This window comes from Anabrus simplex, chromosome 1 (genome assembly GCF_040414725.1).
Source record: "Anabrus simplex isolate iqAnaSimp1 chromosome 1, ASM4041472v1, whole genome shotgun sequence".
NCBI lineage: Eukaryota > Metazoa > Arthropoda > Insecta > Orthoptera > Tettigoniidae > Anabrus > Anabrus simplex.
In genome coordinates, this window is record NC_090265.1 from 1569544334 (window position 1) to 1569563952 (window position 19619).

General features: G+C 38.5%; 1 protein-coding gene across 1 annotated transcript in view; it reads right to left on the minus strand.

Moving 5' to 3' along the window:
- The window catches only part of gammaCOP (coat protein (coatomer) gamma), a 513985-nt gene that overhangs the window by 422535 nt on the left and 71831 nt on the right, over positions 1 to 19619 (minus strand). Inside the window, exons 2-3 of the mRNA XM_067138134.2 lie at positions 11033 to 11163; positions 9604 to 9831 (exon numbers count right to left, since the gene is read on the minus strand). Coding sequence (XP_066994235.1) covers positions 9604 to 9831; positions 11033 to 11163 — 359 coding nt within the window. The remainder of the gene's footprint in view (positions 1 to 9603; positions 9832 to 11032; positions 11164 to 19619) is intronic.

Consider the following 19619-nt stretch of genomic DNA (forward strand, 5'->3'; position numbering starts at 1 on the left):
GACTGTACAGAATAAATACTACTAAAATTAAAATTAAACAAGAATGCCATTAAATAAACATGATATCATGTAACTGTAACCCTCTGCTAGAATTTTGTACCACAATGGCATGGGTCACCTTTGAAGGTTAGGGTCCTGCTGGTTAGAAGGTTATAATATGAAAGTTTGGTTTCATCACTGTTGAAGAAGTCTTTACTTCATAACCTTTAATTAGCTGTGGATGCTGATCTTCCTAGCAGCTGAACGTAGCAGGATTAACAACTGCACTCTCCCCAGAAACAATCTTGTAAACAAGATTATGTCTTTTCTTGAACAGAAAAATCCAGCCATTTGATGATCTGATGTCGTTGATCCCAAGCCATGCTGTGATATGTAGCACCTTTTCTTTTAGATGTTATCTATCGATGTTTGCATTGCATCCCCCAGGCTTACCTAAATTAACTAGCAAGGATGGACTCCAACTCCTCCAATGGTGACACCTTCAGGGGTTTGCAATCTTCTGAGAAGGAAAAGCCATAATGCACTAAATTGTTTTCGATTTCCACTCATTTCTTCACAATTGTGTTTAACGAAGAAATATACAGACCAAGTCTTGCAACTAAGACCACGTGTGTCCCCACATGGGCATCAACTTGTTCCAAAATTTTAATATTCTCATCCAGAGAACAGTCATTCCATTCCTTCTCCACAAATATGTGTTACACAATGCTTTACAACCTGGAAAAGTTACTAAAACAATGTAATTCACTACATTAAGAAACACACAAAATGCAGACTGCTTTGTTCAACCTTAATTCCTCACGGTGCCTGACTGCTTTGACTGATCAAGCGAATGCTATACACTACAATTCTCACTCTCACTAAGCCACCGATGTATCAATTATATCCATCATTCTCCACAACCACCAACAGGAATGCATGTAATGTTGCATTTATTTCTAGTCATCCTGTTCACCAATAGGGAAGCACGTAATAACTCACAGGATCAAGATCACTCCTTACTGTGGGACTTCAAAATCCTAGGGTATTTTAGAGGAAATCGCAAAATCAAGGACGTTTAGTACAGACTTTATGATGTCAGATCAATGAAAATATAAAATCAGAGATCATATATTCAAAGTTTCACTGTAACAGTCATAACTGCAATCATCTCAATTATCCTTCTGAACTGATGCATATATAAATATACTGTATAATCTTGAATACCACCCGCCACCGAATAAGACTCATACCCTTATTTTGAAAGACCAAATTTTTTTAAAAAAAGTGAAGTCAAAATTATTTACAATATTTACTAAAACACATCAAATGATTAGAAAATACAAATAAAAATAAACAAACATTTCCAGAACGATATCCAACGAGTTCATTCATCATCATCATCATCATCATCATCATCATCATCATCATCATCATCATCATCATCAGTACCAACTTTGGAACTTACATCACCATCACCTTCCCACAAAATGTCATCACTGCTGCCATCCATAGCATTAGAAATGCTACAGTTCCTGAAGATATTCCGTATGAGGTCTCCAGGGATACGATTCCATGCCGTCAAAATGCACAAACACAGCAGCTGAACTTCCGGGCGCTGAATGTGACCAGTTGGTGTCAGTGTGTGATTATCAGCTGCCATGCATTTTGTATAAAGCTGTTTCAAGGCTGCTTTAAATGGATGGTTCACGCAGACATCCAGCGGCTGTAGCATAGACTTCATCCCGTCCGGAATGACTGCTAGGTCGGTTTTTCCATCCTTGATATGTTTCTTCACAGCGTCTGTTGTGTGGCTGCGGTAACTGTCGAGAACAAGCAAGCTCTTTTGTCCCAATAATGCACCAGGGCGACGTTGCCAGACATACTTTACCCAGTCTTCCACAAGTGAACTGTCCATCCAGCCGGAGTTCTGAGATCTGACGATAACACCAGCGGGTAGATTTTTAGGAAGTGTCTTTCGCTTGTGAACAATGTACGGCGGCAATTTCGTTCCGTCGGCGAGAATACACAACATTACCGTACACCATTGTTTTTCATTACCACCTGTTCTAATGGTAACACTTTTCGCACCCTTAACATTCACAGTCCTGTCCACTGGCATTTCAAAGTAGACTGGCGTCTGATCTGAATTGCCAATTTGGGAAAGCAAATATGCATTTTCCTTCCGCAACCGAATTATGTGACGCTGAAACGACAATAACTTCTCTTCGTAAGCACCAGGAAGACACTGTGAAATTGAGGTACGCCTTCGTACGCTCAACCCATTTCTTTTATAAAATTTACAAACCCATCCTCGGCTTGCCTTAACCCCTTCCAATGAAAGTTCCTTTGCGATCTCTAATGCCTAGACACATTTCGGTTGACACACCATATCACAATTCCTGCCTTTCTGTCACATATTTATAAAGTTTTTCTTCAATTTCTGGAAACTGTACACTCAGTCCAAAAAACCTCTACGATCACCACTACATGTTAATAGCACATTTTTCTTCTTTCTCCAATCGCGAATACACGACTCGTTAATATGGTGTTTCCTACCGGCAGCACGATTTCCAATAATTTTGGATTCCCGAACTACTTTCAGTTTACAAGATATTAGCACCGTACAATTGATCAAGAACAATCTCTCCAAATTCAGCAATTTAAGTATAGGCGAAATAGATGAATTTATTTGAATTCTGGAATTTACTTTGAACAACAATTTCTTCACTTTCAATAATGTCATTTACCAACAGATAAGTCTTCCCATGGGGTCACCAGCTTCAGGAATCCTTGCAGATATCTACATTGATCATTTAGAGCATTCTCACATCATTGGCAAGATCAATGGCATTCAACACTGGACACGCTTTGTAGACGACACGTTTGTTATTTTAGACTCCCACGTTACTAACAGCAACACAGTACTTGGATTTCTCAACTCCATTGACCCACATATAAAATTCACCATAGAGTCAGAAAACAATAAAGCCCTTAATTACCTGGACTTAACCATTATGCGCAACAACAACAACACTTTATCCTTCAATATATACAGGAAACCCACCCACACCATCAATATCATCCATCAGACCTCTGTGCACCCAGACATACATAAAAAAGCAGCTTACAATAGCATGGTCCTCAGAGCATTAACTGTCCCTTTATCTCGCAAGAATTACAAAAAAGAAATTAATACCATCTACAATATTGCAGAACACAATGGTTTCAATAGAACCTTCATCGGCAGAATCATCAATAGATATAAAAGCAGACCCAAGACTACCCTAGTAAAAGATTCCGCTCCTAAAGAAAAATTTTCCACATTCACTTTCAATAATAGTAGCATTTACCAAATTTCTAACATTTTCAAGAAACACAACATCAAAATAGCTTACAGAACCTCCCACACCAACTCCAAAATCATTTTCAATCCACACACTGTCAACAATAACAATAACAATATCAACAACAAATATTTGAACTCTGGAGTTTACAAATTACAGTGCCAATCCTGTAATTCCAGCTATATTGGTCAAACAGGCCGCAATTTTGTCATAAGATACGCCGAACATCGCAACGCTCTCAAATATAATCGTTTTTCAGCTATGAGTGAACATCATAAAACATCCAGCCATGAATACACTTCAAGAGATAAAGACCTGAAGATCTTGCATTATGAGCATAAAGGCACCTTGCTCAACGTTCTCGAGAGCATCCACATCGATTTAGATCAGTTTATGAACCCCACTCACAATTTAAATGAAGTCAGCGAGAAAAAGAACATTCTACTTGAAACATTCATTCCATATATTTGTCAGATTTTCCATAACACAAACAAACCCCACTTCCATCTCCCCGACTCACCACCACTCCCCCCCCTCCTCACACCAGCCCTGCACCACCCCTTCCCCCTCCGCTCCTTCCATCCTAGCATACACAGCCGAACCAACAATAGACTCGATCACGCGAACGAGACCATCACTTTGAGAAGGCCACGCCATTCGAGCTTTAGAAGTCGGCGAGAAAACTAACATTCTACTTGAAACATTCATTCCATATATTTTCCAAACAAACCCCACCTCCATCTCTCCAACTCACCACCCTCCCTTCCTCAAACCAGCCCTGCACCTCCCCTTCCCCCTCCGCTCCTTCCATCCTAGCAAACACAGCCGAACCAACAATAGACTTGATCAAGCGAACAAGACCGTTACTTTGAGAAGGCCAGGCCATTAGAGAGGACAACCACCTACGGAACACCGTAAGTTTAAGCTTTCTTCACAACCATTCCACACTTTTTACTTATCAATCCGTGTTTCTCACACAACCTCATTTTTTTCCATTACAGATTAGAACTTCATTGACGGTTTCCACTAGATTACTTACAGTTTACTATGCATCTGTCTTCTACCTAACACAGCTTCTCAATTTTTTTTATATCGCGGCCCTTCCGACCCTTTATGATGTGACCGTTCACAACATCACCTATGGTATGTCATGATATCCAGGAGATGAAATATGCCGCTTTCCGCGTCATTCTACGATAAAAACCGCCCAAGTTAGAATTTTTCTGCCCGCACCAGGACTCGATTTGCAGTATCCAGAGTCGCGCGACCGAGCTCTAGTTGCTGGTAATTAGCAGCAAGGCGGTGCAAGAGCGCTTGTACTCGAAGTTTTCTCACTCCAACCACGAGCGAGATGAAAGAGACGCGTTATCATGTGACAGAGAATCTAGGTCACTAGCTGAGCCCAGAGAGTATATCCAACGTAAAAACTAACATTATACCCTGTTTTCCTCGCTCATCCACCACTGCCAACTTATCGCGTTCAGCTGTTTTATTTCTGTTAATATTTATAAATCACAAAATACCCAATGGATAATTAAGCGCAAACATTCATTTGAATCAGGGAATTTTACGCATAATTATGAGACCGAAAAGTGCTCTACTTAACTGACAGAGCGGTAACTACGCTGTAAACAAGGGCGCGTCTTAATGACTAACAGATGTTGGACCCCAACCGTGACAGCGAACACAAGGAATCCCCTGTGCTAGTCATCATTCACCGCCAGAGACTAAAGGACGCTTTTGAGATTGCTTGAGAATCTACGAAGCTATTTCAAAAACAGTCACTCAGAGGAGATGGGAATACAGGAGCTACATTTTGATACCCTGTTCGTTAGTCTAGGTTGCATATTAACGGACCAATGTGTGAGAAAGGGTTGCATTTTTTCCCCCACCCTCAGCATTCGGGTCTCTAGCGTAGCGCGCCTATATATTCAAGAGCTGAGAAGGAGACATTACCCAGTGCATTTTCAGTGTAGCGCCAGTACGGTAGTATTTCGTCGTGGTTTGTGTGTGAGTCGTTTGTGAAAAAATAATCTTGTAAATTGAGCAGTGTAATGCAGTGATTCATTAAAGCCTGTGAACATCTGCGAAAATACCCACAATCTAAGTAAGCTTTTTGCAAGTACAGTGTGTCGCTAATTAATATAGTAGGAGCAGCACGAAACCGTAATGACCGCTGTCCGTGTGTCGAAGAGGTCGTGCGTCGAGCCTCATATGTGCCTATACTAGTACGGCTCAATTAACCTCAATAGCCTGGTATCTCAGTGCGTGGAGTTGTGTGTGTATTCTCGACATAAATGAGAGATACAAAGAAAGTGCGTGAACGGCTCAGTGTCGGCATAATTAAGGGTAGTGTCACGTCTATAAATCCATAATGCAGTTGAGAGCCTGACTTACACATGACTAGGCGAAATAGAATATGCTTGAAGTGTGGTAGTGTGAGACGAGAAATTTTAACCCAGTAGTGGCCTAACCAGTGACATTCTTTATTCAGGACCTAGAATAGCTGTATGCTGTTTATAAAAGAATAGGTACATGAGAAGGGAGCAGTGTCGGGCTACAGAGACAATACCGGCATTGGGTTGGAATGCTCGTGCTATTGAGCAGATCCAACCATATATTCAAATTGTGATGTGTAATAAACTAACGCATTCACTTGAGATATTTTCCCCTCATTTACATGTCTACGAGAACGCCGGAGTGAACGCCGACGTCCAGCTGAATGCCAGAATTTTGCCTGTATATTAGAGAGAGCCAGACGCATAGCTGTCTTCGCCTGGTGTACCAGAGAACGTCGAGAACGTCATACCAGATCAAACCGTCATGTTCGTGATTTGCCGGGAGGTCATCAAAGGTCTTCACATCGCTGATGATGTAATGCAAGCAGCTTAAGCCCATGGTGTGCCCTCCTGTAAAGCTGTGAACGTGGTATCCAGAAGGCTGAGTACATTTCCAAGTATTTATATCTTTGAAGGTCGTGTCCCATTGTAAATATGTAGATTTTCCACTTAGATGTAACGTAGACTGCACGCACGCCATTTCAGAGGGATAATAATTATAATTTCATTTTTATTTGAGTCTTTTATAGAATACTCTCATCATGGTTTTGGGACGACCATATTTTACTTCCATCCTTGTATAAGGGTTCGATAATGCATGACGTAATTATAAGGACCTTGGCTTAATTAAGTGTGAAGCGCTGTCAAGTAGAGAAGGCTTAAATATTCTGTAAAAAATACTCCAATTATCGTCTTTCCATAGTATATACGAGTCATCAAGATTTTTCAGTAATTCTTTTTTTTTTTTGTGCGCTTCACCTGGTAGAGATCCCTCCTAATTAGTAACTAAGGCACCTGGAACAAGGCATCGAGACAGTGGGTATCTTACATCGTTAATTAATTAGTTCGCGAATGCGCAAGTTAATTCGGACCCTGGTGGCAGGAGATCATCATTAGATCTGCATCGTGGTCAATGTACCGAGAGGAAATGAGATGGTTGAACAGGCTGTAGCCATAATATATAGTGTGAAATGAAAATGTGAAGTTCCCTTGGAATCTGTCATTAAGATACGCGAGGTGCATATCGCGATGTGAATATGTTGAGTACGGCCGGATGTAGGGCCGAGATTTGTTGTGAGCAGTATTGAAAGAAGTGAATAGATTATTTGCCGTGAAATAACTGTCTGGGAAGTGCTTGGCAGGCCGCCCCTTGAAAGTGTGTCACGGGCAGCTAACAGCAGGAGTTTTATGAGCCCCTTTAAACGGGGGAGTGAAGGCGTTTTCTTCAGTGAAATAGAACAGATACAAGTGGCGAGTTTCTTTCCTTTCGGCACAGAGATTACGTGTGTTAATTTAAATAGAGCCAACGTCGCAGAGATTCCAAATGAGCATTAAAGGAAGGATCCCTCCAATTTATTTCTTTAATTATTCACAGCGTGTAGGGAATTCCAGGTCAGATATACCCTGTCTCAGAAGGTCCTGAGTTCATTGCAGGAGACAGTAAAGCTTACTGTCACAAGCGGTAGGTGAATAAGGCCACCTGTAATCCATTGTGTGTATGTGAAATGTATATATTCTTGTCCATTTGTTGCAGGTAGTGCTATAATACTTTGTTTATGATGTCTGGTATTGAAGTCGCTAAATGCTTGTCCATAGGTAACATCGTTGAGTAAATAATGTCCTGATATATGTGTTGATAAAATCCTAATGAAATGAGCGTGTTTATTATACTGCATATTTGGCAACGTTTAACTTAAGGAAGGGTTGTAACGCGACTTTCAAAGGATTGGGAGTGTAAAGTGCCTATTTCAGTTCATACGATACTAGCAAACTTATATCATAATTTGATGCAAATTGAATATATTAATTCTTGGCAGGTAAACAGATTGACAGCGGGGTGTGTCCATAACGATTAAATATGTGTGTGATTTAATATTAGTGCAGAGTGAAATAATTAGAGAGAAAACGCCTCTCTAAGTCTGAGGTAGTGTAATAGTTCGAGAGGGAACGCCTTCTTAAGTTTGAATATTTAAACGTATAATGAAGTGTAGAAAAAGACTACCGAACATTTAAATGTCAAGATCACCCAAGTTACTGTATGTAAGGTGTTTGTATGGCATACCCATGTAAATAATGTGTTTCACTAGTATAAGTAAAAATTTGTTATACCAGATATTGTCTCTCTTCTCATTAGTAATGAAATGGTATTCCTCTCATAATTAACTTTCCCCCCCTACTATTAAGACTATTACTAAAGAACTTGCCGCCCCATCGGACAGTCCACGGACCCGAAAATGCGATACCGGCTCAGCTAGCGAATTATTCTAGTAGGGGAGGGTGAAGCTTCGACAACCGGGCTGAGTTCGAGGCTCACCGATGGTGTTCCATTCTAACATCATATTTATGAACAATGGTAACTGGTTCATGTACTGATGCCTTGGAAAGGTACAATAATAAGGCAAGACACCAGCCAACATTATGAAACAATAATGAAGAAAGGGACCGCTAGAATGAGAAGATGTTGAGAATGCTGCTATTTCTAAAGCCTTAAATTTCATTGGTGTTTTTTCCTTGTCACAGGCTTTTTGCCTGCAAGTTATATCAGGCTTGGTTTCTCAAAAATGTTTGCTCCCGCTCTCCTCCTGACCAATTTGAGTTGATGAGTTTCTACTAGGATGATTTTGACAGTAATTTCAAACTGTTTTGTCATTTTTACTAAACCAATAATTTGTAAACTATGAGGTCCACAACCTCACCATGTGCTAACGCAGTTTTTAGTTTCAATTATCATTTTAAATTAACACCTGTTTCACTGAATTTCGTTGCAATAAGTTATTTTTTGCTCTGCATATTGATGTAAATATTGTATATTTGTGCTAATTTTGTTTCCGTCTAGGCTCTCTTTTGTTTGTTTTTTCATTTGCTCTTCATTATGTTTTTTTAGCAATTTTTCAATTTATATTATGTAAATTATTCCAACCCCCCCTAATTTTTCACTGAAGATGGCTCAAGCGAGCCGAAACATGTTTGAATTTGTTTGCTCCGTCTAATGACGGAATATATGATGTACTGTATAGGAGGATACTCTCATTTTCGCCTTTGTAAAGCTACTTTCAGTTTTTCACTCGCAGTAAAAGATCGCAAACGCTTTGTGGAATTCATGTTGATACTCCGAGAACGTCCGTGAAATTGACGCCAAGTATGGAAGTATTACATAAAATTAGTTTCATGGTCCGTATCGCACTTCAATAGATTTTCTCTTGAGATTTTTGTTTGTTTTAATGTTGTCAAACTTATGTTAATTTTAAGGACACTTCCTCTAAAGCATTACTTTGTCAATTTATGTGTTTTTCGTCTAAACAGTGTTATGTGGCTGAAGATGTTGATAATATACGAAACATGTACCACTTTTAACCATTAAATTGCCTTAGGCAATCATTGTATCAACTAGGTGGAAAATAAATAAATACTTAGTTGTGAAGTATGGAAGTAGTATATACTGAGAGCGGAGAGAGCATTTTTGCCAAGCCGCACCGGCAGTGATGCCGATTTACGCACATTCGGCAAGATAAATTTCCCAAAATTTTAAATAAGACCCACACCCAATTTTGGAAGCGATATTTTCGAAAAAACAGTGCGGCTGGTACTCAAGATTATACGGTATTCTTAAACATATTTATCCCAACAAAAGGATCCCTCAATGAGGGTAAATACGGTAGTTTAGACTGCCCTACGAGCAGTCAATAATGAATAAAAATACCTTATAAACAAATTCTTACATCAGTTATGCTGCACAGAGCCCGAATAGCTGCAGCTCGATACAGGTCCTCTTTGCCAGTCATATCTTTTGTCAGGCTGGATGTTACAATAATTACATCCTCAGCTGTTGATGATAATTCTTTTATGCCAAGATACACCATACGGCGCAATATCACATCACGAGATTGAAAAAGCTTTGTCATGGCAAAGAAAGTTTCAGTTGCCTCTGTTGTACCAAGCTGCTCACCCTGCAAACAGATAATTTGCTGTAAGTATATGTTTAAATTATGTACAACTCAAAATATAAAATCAGAAAGAGAAATGGTCACACTCATCCAGTTTAGAAATATCATCTTTACAAGTTAGTTACCATGCTGTAATAAGTAGAAGTGGCCATTAGTTTGCTACTCCCCATGGGTAGAAATACAAATCATCATTGCACCTCGAAATACAGTTATGGAACAATATTGAGAGGAGAAATACTCACCTGCAGCACATGTATCACTTAGAAGAAAAATTTATTGATATAGTTCATGCAATACTGAACCTTAGATGACAGAACCTTTCTGGTCAGAGTTCTAAGCTGAAATATTATCACATAGCATTTTTCTAGATCATCATCATCATCATCATCATCTTCCTTCCAAGTATTGGGCCATGTGACCCGTTACGGTCTTGCATTTTACTTTTTGCAAGACTTGAAAGCAGTCAAATGTCCTTCCGACGGGTTGCTAGCCTGAAGGAAGTAGGACCATTGGTGGGGCAGCCACCTCTCAGCTAATGGACTAGCTGAAATCACAGCATTTCCTCCATAATGGATGTAACGGTTATACCACCATGACTCTGTCAACAGGGCTGGGAACAGGTTTTCATCTCGGGAAGGTGAGGTTGGCCTTTGGGCAGGAGAGGTTATGTCATAATCATCATCATCATCATCATGGCCCAGTATTTTCCATCGCTTCATTGGACGTCCTATAGATCTCTGTCCTCTTGGCAACAATGAAATACTGTATTTGTCAACAATTCTTCGAATGTCTATAGGACCTAGGTATATTTTATGAGCTTATGTAACCAATCCCAGATCAGAGATGAAGTCGTTTTAAAAATCACATTATTATGGAAAGTCGACAAAAATCTGGTCGTTATCTGTTAGATCTCTTTGCTAAGCAATGATCAATTTCTTCAAATTCCTGAACTTCTCAACGTGCCATTAAGTTTCTTTTATATATAATGTGTTTTTCTTTCCATTTTGTAACTTACACAAGTGAAACAGAGTGAGCTGCTACCCATGAGGTGAAAAACACAACACACTTGTTCATTCTTCCACAGCAGCTATGCTAAATTATTTTGAGCTATACATGAAATTATGTTGCAAGGGAAATTTCCTTGATTAGTTCCCACATACCAAGCAATAGGTGAAACATTAATTCAGTGTTACAAATTGCTTACCTGATTCAACAAGTACAGTATCTTGGTAAGAATGTGTGTACATTTTCTAGGATTCACGGGTGTATCATTAAATGTACGAGCTTCTTGCAAGACAGTAGTTTTTTCAATATTTTGGAAAGGGTTACCACCACCTGGAAGAGAAACATAAATTTAGATAAAACTCAGAACTAACAATTCAAAATATCCAAGTGGAGAATTATTCTCTAAATGTTAGACAAACTTGAACTGGAATACTCTGGACAACCACCAGAGATTGAAAAATCAAAGTTTCATTCAGGAACTTGAGAAAGATTGAGTAATGGAAAAGAACAAAACAAGTGACAAATCAAGCCGTATATGAAAACAAAAAAGTACAAAAAGGAACACAAAATACAATAACAGGTTAGTATGAAAAGAGGAAGTAACAAAACGAGGAGAAAAATCAACAAGGTCAGACTTCACATCTTATCACAGGCACATGCATTATAACGACATACAATATGCTGGTAGTACATTCATTGGTACAGAGGATACAAATTGTTTCTTCTAGTTTGAAATGCAGGGTTAATTTATACTTGGATGAGGAGTAATTTTTCCTAATTTGTGTTTGCCATATTGTGGATATTGTGGATGTCGAACTCCTGTTGGAGTTATTTGCCTAGGATAATCTTCTCGAACAGTTTCTACTGTATATTTCTGAGTGCGAAACTACATAAAAATGAACACACGAACAAAACAGAGAGGATCAACTTTATTAAATAAACTATCAAGTGAAACTGCTCCATGCATAAGATGCAATAATACACACCATACTAATCAGTTACAACATACAAAAATGCCATTTTATTTCATGAAATTTAGCTCAAAAGGTAACATAAGGTTCTTGCTGCACAAAATATTTTAATTCCCATAAATGGATAATCCTTACTGAATCCATCAGTATGCCTCTACAAATGGTTATCAATTCTCTCTCTTCCAGAAGAAATTTCTCGAAAAACTTGAGGACAGTAAATTGATCCTCTTGATCGAAAAAGAAGACCGTATACCTTGAACTTCTGGGATCCATACTATTGGGAGAATTTGGTGTTTAATCTTCACATGCACTGGAAAATGGCTTGCTTTTCCCTTTAAATCGAGGTAGATTGGTCTGGATCACTGTTTTCGAACTGGATGATCGGGTCAATAAAAATGGCTGGGAAATCATTTGTGTTAAATGGTGGGTGAATGGTGGGATTCATCATTACTATCAGCAAACACTTCTTTGTAGCAGTCAAAACTTTCTTGGCTAGCAGGTCTTTCAGCCTGTGTTTAACCTTATGGTGCCATGAGTTTACCATTAACCAGTTATATGGGCAGCTGCCAATTACATGAGGAGTAGTTTCTGTCTCTCTACCACATCTGTGACAGAGAGTAAAAGTAGACTCACTGCTAACACTGGGTACTTCATTAAGATTGGCATAATCAGAGTTTAATTTTAATGCTGCTGTCCATTCTGAATAAAAGAGACCTTGTTCCAGTGAAACTATGCTGATAGCCTTTGGGAATACCAAACTTATTAAGCGTCAAAAACTTCATACTGGTCCGTATTGAAAAAAGATTTACATTCAAAAACAAAGGTAAGGTTATCCACCTGTTCAATACTACTTGCAACGTGTTATCATTAAAATATCACATTTTATTATTCCATTATTATTCCAATGATAACATTAAAATATCACATTTTATTATTCCATTATTATTCCAATGATAACACATTGCAAGTAGTATTGAACAGGTGGATAACCTTACCTTTGTTTTTGAATGTAAATACCAAACTTTGCAACACCTATATACTGCCACTTCTGAAAAGTCCACTCTTCAAAGGACTTTTCACAAAGTTCTTCGTGCATCTATCTGGATGTACTGGAAATGGTTCTGAGTGACTGTTGAAAAAAAAAAAAAAAAAAAATTTGTCATTGAAATTCAGACTGTCTGGTGGCCACCATCATTAAGGCATTGAAGTCTATATGGTCCAACATCGTGGACACCCGGTTCGAGTCCCGTTGGTCGAAAAACATTTCACCATCAGAATGTTGGCCAACAGGGTAGGGGAGGTAAAAAGCAAAGTCATCTCCGTACAGGCCGTGAAGGCACTTGGAGAGGTGGAAGGTAAAGGCTTCCACTATCCGTAACCTCGGCACTTGATGGGGTAGAGTGGTTAGCTGTACGCCTGGCTGCCTTTGCCCCCAGGAATTAACCTGGTACTCATTTTTGGTGTAGGCTGAGTTAACCTCAGGGCCATGTGCACCTCCGGAAGTGGAAATCTCGTTTCTTAAATTTTACTACTTCCTGACGGGGATTCGAACCCACGTCCTTCCGGGCGAACCGAGCACGCCTTTACCGCCTCGGCCAGGCAGCCCCTGGTAGGGGAGGTAGTGGTATACAGTTTTTGATCAAAAGATTGTGTGCCAAAAGCCTGGAGTAAATTCCAGAACTCTCCGCAGTGTTCATATGGAGTGAGGGCATATGACGCTGTTGATGGTGATTCGTCCGTCGGATGGGGATGTAAAGCTTTGAGCAGACCCCTTGGTGTTATTCGACAGAAGTAGGCTACATGCAACACTCGGTTAAACCCTCTCCCTACCTCACCATCATCCCACATCCAGACGTGCAGGTCGCTTATGGGCATCAAATAAAAAGACCTGCACCTGGCAAGCTGAACGTGTCCTCGGCACTAAAAGCCATATAATAAATAAATAAGATGGAAATCCATGAGTCTGTCCACCAATGGGACTGCTAAAGCTTTTAATCTCTGTGTGATACAAAAATGCTGAAGATATTTCTCCCACAAACAGTTCAAAATTGCCAGACATCAAAGACAAAGTGGTGAGTTTAACATTCGTGTAGATATATTAGGTGGACGTCCAATTATCTTTCTCACACTACTCCTGATCATGAGGTCTATGCTATTAACTAAGGGGTGGATGCTGATGATCTACAAAATCACTAAAAATGACAAAATACCCTTAAGTTTATGGAAAAATGCTATAAAATAAGTAAAAACTGACTTTAGTGCAGGAATGCAGGTAGGAGGAGGCATTAAGGAATATGTGGGAGGAGTTGGAAAGTTGAGGGAGATAACAGGAATTCTCTTGGAGGACAAGCAGTAAGGTAGATCTCCCTCAAACAATATACAAGATATAGTAGGTGAAAATGAGGGGTGGGAAGGAAAGGAAGGAGTTGTAAAAGATAGGCGGGCTAATGTTTTAAGGGGAAGGAAATTCAGGGTAAAGGATGCTATTTAGGACATTCATCAGTGAGAAATCTTTATGAGTCACTGGAAGTAGAACAGCAGAGGGAAGATGAGGAACACGGAACTTCTGCAGGGGAGGGGAAAAGTAGGAGGAAAGGAAAAGGTACAAAAGGGAAATAGGGAGTAGAGGACAGGGAAAGGGAGATGGAGAGGGGTTACTGGAGGGAGAAAACTGAGAAGGAAGTAGGATCGGCAGCCATCAAGAAAGATGGGGAGACAAAGAAGGGAGGAGGGTATCTTTTCCTTTTTAAAACTTGCTTCATGTCGCACTAACACAGATAGGCCTTAAGGCAACGATCAAATAGGAAAGGGCTAGGAGTGGGAAGAAAGGAACCATTGCCTCATTTCAGGTACAGCCCTGGCATTTGCCCGGTGTGAAAATAGGAAACCACAAAATCTACCTTCAGGACAGCCGACAATAAGATTCGAACCCACTATCTCCTAAATCTCATTTAATTTAAGGTTTGGATTAAAATACTGTTCCAGGTGAAAAATCAAATAGCCTATTCCTTATTGCATTTTTTAAAAACATACAGGTCCCAGTCAATAGTTTGGTGTTTCGTATTATGCGTAATAGCTTTGCTAGTTGCTTCTTACGACCACGCCCTCCAGAGCTCCAACAAATTGCCGTTCCTCAGTTGCTCCTCCCACTCACCCCTACTTCCCCTCTTCAATCCCAACCCACCTACGACACTTGATTTTTATCACAACACTGCTTGCTGTGCTTCATTGTGCTTCACATTGACAGCGACCTTTTGAGGTGAGTCACGTAAAAACAATTACGTTATAAGACACAATTTCATATCTTGCCTCATCGGTGAAGTGATAGTTTTTTACGTTCTTGTTATTACAGGTCCGCATTGAAGTGGGAACATTGTTCTTGATAACATCTGAAAGGACTTTGTTGCTCGTTTCCACCTCATTAGGATTGCTCCATTAAAAGGGACACCGTAGTTTTTATTGAATTATTTCTACTAAGATACTACAAGAAGTTTTAAGAAGTGCGATAAATTAAGCACATAGTGTTTCAAGACTATTCTATTTTATAATTTGTTCTTTTTTAAATCCAGTTTACATATGTTTTTATCAGTTTATGGCCACATTATGAAATCAGGATTTATTCATTTCAACAATTACTTATAAATGTATTAATTTTTTTAATTTATAAACTTTTTTCATGAACTTTTTAAGAAAAGTATTTTGTTTTCAATATTGTCTATCTTCTTATGTTAATTTTAAGGACACTTCCTCTAAAACACTGATACTTTGTCAATATATGAATGTTTCATCTAAACAGTGTTATGTGGCTGAAGATGTTGATAATATACGAAACATGTACCACTTTTAACCAATAAGTTGCCTTAAGCAATTTAGTGTATCGACAAGGTGGAAATTAAAAAATTTAAAAAAAAAACAATACGTAGTTGTGAAGTCTTTAACTTGTCGAAAATATGAACTTAGAGACAGTATATTTTTAACACAGTTTTATGTTGTTAATATGGTTTTAAATTGTGATGAATTTGACGTTGATAAACTTATGATTGTCAATTTTTCTACAAACTTCTATCAGCTGATGATGATGCAGTGAGGCATCGAAACAAGTACTGACTGAAAAATATATGTTGTAATTACATCTATGCAACAATTTTTATGTATTGAATAAGGTGGACCCAAAATTATAATAAAAAGTTGTGATTAAAGAATAACAATTTAAAAAATCAAAAATGAAGAAGGTAGAAAAGAATACAGACGATTGAAGAATGAAATAGAAAGGGCAGGACAGCTAAGGAGGAATGGCTAAAAGAGAAGTGCAAGGATGTGGAAAGTTGTATGGTCATACAGGAAAATCAAGGAAACCTTTGGGGAAAGGAAACTAGGTGTATGAATATTATGAGCTCAGATTGAAAACCACTTCTAGGGGAAGAAGACAAGACAGAAAGATGGCAGGAACATATCCAACAGATGTATCAAGGTAAAGAAGTAGATGATAGGGTCCTGAAACAAGAAAAGACTGGTGATGATGAAATGGGAGCCCCAATTTTGAGGTCAGAATTCAACAGAGGTTTAAGAGACCTAAACAGGAACAAGACATCGGGATATGATGTCATAAACTCAAAATTACTGATTGCCTTAGGAGAAACCAGCACAGAGAGGTGTGTAAGAGGTATGATACAGAAGTGCCATCCACTTTTTGACAGAGAGTTGTTATACATATTCCCAAGAAAGCTGGTGATGACAAGGTGAAAACCACTGCATCATTACTTTAGTATCTCATGCCTGTAAAATTTTAACATGTATTGTTTACAGAAGAATGGAAAGACAAACTGAAGCTGAATTGACTCCAGAAGAAATGTAGGAACACGTGAATCAATCCTGACTTCAGTCTGATCTTAGAGGACCAAATTAAGGACAAGCCCACGTACATGGTGTTCATAGATCGAGCAAAGGCATTTGATAATATTGATTGGACCAAGCTCTTTGAGATCCTGAACCGAGAAAGAAATCTACTAACAGTACAAAAATCAGTTTGCAACAATAAAAATCAAGGGTCTTGGAGAAGAAGCAGCAATCCAGAAGGGAGTACAGGAGATATTATAAGTAGAATTTTGTAAACAATAAAAATTTATTAAGGATGAGTTGTGTGTTTAATAGAAAAAAATTGTTAGCGTAAATTGTATAATATTGTATTATAGGAAAATTTTCTTCTCTTGTTAATTTAATATTTAGTGCTTGACAATAATGTATTTTAGTGTACCATTTGCCACCGAGGTAGACACCTCATATGCAAATAAAAAGATTTTGATTTGATTTGATTTGATTTGAGTGAAGCAAGGCTGCAGCTTGTCCCCTTCCCTTTCAATATTTCTATAGAAGGGGCAGTAAAGGAAATCAAGGAGGAATTAGGAAAGGGAACCAAAATCCAAGGAGAGGAAATCAAAACCCTGAGATTTCCCAATGATATTATTTTATCTGAGTCTGCAGAAGATCTGGAGAAATTGCTTAAGGGTATGGACAGCATCTTAGGGAAGGAGTACAAGATGAAAATAAGTAAGTCCAAAACAAAAGTAATGGAGTGCAGTCAAACAAAGTCAAGTGATGCAGGAAATGAAATTTTAAAAGATGTAGATGAATACCGTTACCTGGATCATAAAATAACTAATGATGGTAGAAGTAAGGACGGCATATAATTCAGACTAGCACAAGCAAGAAAGAGGTTTCTTAAGAAAAGAAATTCGCTCACGTTGAACATTAGTAAACGAATTAGAAAGATGATTTTTTTGAAAACTTTTGTCTGGAGTGTGGTATTGTATGGAAGTGAAACATGGACGATAACTAGTTCAGTAAGAAAAATGATAAGAGGCTTAGAAATGTGGTGTCAAAGAAGAATGCTGAAGGGGTGAGATGGGTAGATCAGAATCACAAATGAAGAGATATGAATCGAATTGGTGAGACATCAATGTGGCTAAATATTATGAGACGAAGAGATAGAATGATAGGACACATTTTAAGACGCCCAGGACTTGTTCAGCTGGTTTTTGAGGGAAGTGTAGGTGGTAAGAACAGTAAGGGTAGTCCAAGGTATGAAAATGACAAGCAGATTAGAGCAGATATAGGGTGTAGCAGTTACATAGAAATGAAAAGGTAAGCACATGATAGGGTGGCATGGACAGCTGCATCAAACAAGTCTATGGACTAAACATCAACAAAGAAAAAGACTACATGCACTTACAGTATTTCAGTGGAAGGAAACTAAAATTACATTAATTTTACTGCAAATGAAGCAACTCGATCCTTCTTTGCAGCATATTTTTGCATCACATGGACTTCAGCTTTCTATTTATGTTTCTAATGCAAATAAATGACCTGGTTCTCACATAATGACTAATGATTTTGTTACTGGCTTGTAATCACGAAAACAAGCTACAGTATTTAATCACGCCTTTACATTTTGAAATGGTTTCAAGGTCAAGGAAACCCCAAAATATAGCTTCGAAGTTGAGTTATTTTCAACCAATCCTTTGTAGGAGAAATGAGCTCTCTTTTAGATATAATCAGTATCCAGTCACTGCAAGCGTCTTATGAAAATCTGCACTGTCGTAGGGTACTAAGGGTCAGGGCAATTGATTTTCATGTAAATTCAATGTAAGCTGCAAGATATTTCAGTGAATTAGGAGTGGTCTCTTTGTTCAGAAAGAAAGGAATGGGTAAATGAAGAAATATTGGACAAAATGGAAGAAAGCAAAAATGGATTAACATAAACACTCAAGAAGGAAGAAAGATGTATAAAAAATTAAATAATGTATTAAGAAGGGAGACTGAATGTGCTAAAGAAAAGTGGATCAGCTTATGTCTTTAATTAGTGATCCTGGATCTCTTAGCCTCTGTCACCTCAATTCTCCAACTTCCTACCTACATGTGGTGCCCCTGTTAAGCCGAGCAACTCAGTGGAAGGTTGGGTAACCAACCCCAGCAGGAAATTGAGTCAATAAGCAGACAGGTTTTGGAGGTCAGTGGAAGGCAACGAGAAACCACCAGTGAAATAATCCAAGAAGTTCATGGCAGTGAACCTTTGTATAAGACTCCAGAGGTAAAACTTCCTCTCAATCGGATCTCTGGGAGGAGAATACATCAAGGTTTTCTAATAGAGATGAAGGAAGGATGAGTAAAAGCCCTAGAAAAAATACACAGATTTTGAGGATAGGTACATGGAATGTACTAACTCTATTACAGCAAGGAAAATTGGAAAATGCTAAACAAGAAATGGCTAAGAATAAACTTGACAGACTAGCCATGAGTGAAGTGAGATGGGGAGGTAGTGGAGAATTGGGTAGTGGACGATATATACTATATTACTCAGGTGCTGAGTGTAGTGGACAGCATGGAGTAGGAATACTAATTAAGAAAGATATAAAGCCTAAGGTGTTGAAGACAGAATATGTAAATGAGAGAATAATTATGCTAAGATTGAAAAGCGATCAGAAAGATTTAGTAATAGGCCTATAGCAGAACCTTGATAATTCGAAATTGGTTAATTCAAAATCCCGCCTAATTCGAAGCTCTCATTCCCGGAAACATGAGGTACAGTTTTGCATGTTATTAAAATTGTGTACGTAAATATGAATAACTCTTCATTCGAAGAACAATGTTGGTCCCATTACCAAAATTCAAACTTTTAATTCAAAACTGCCTTTACATTTAAAAAAGTATTTTTCAGAGTAATTCAAATTCGAAATTTTTCCGCATCATGATAGAACACGTTTTCCGGAATGTGCTGGGGTAGCTTTCCATACTTTCACTCACTTCGGTGTGTCTACA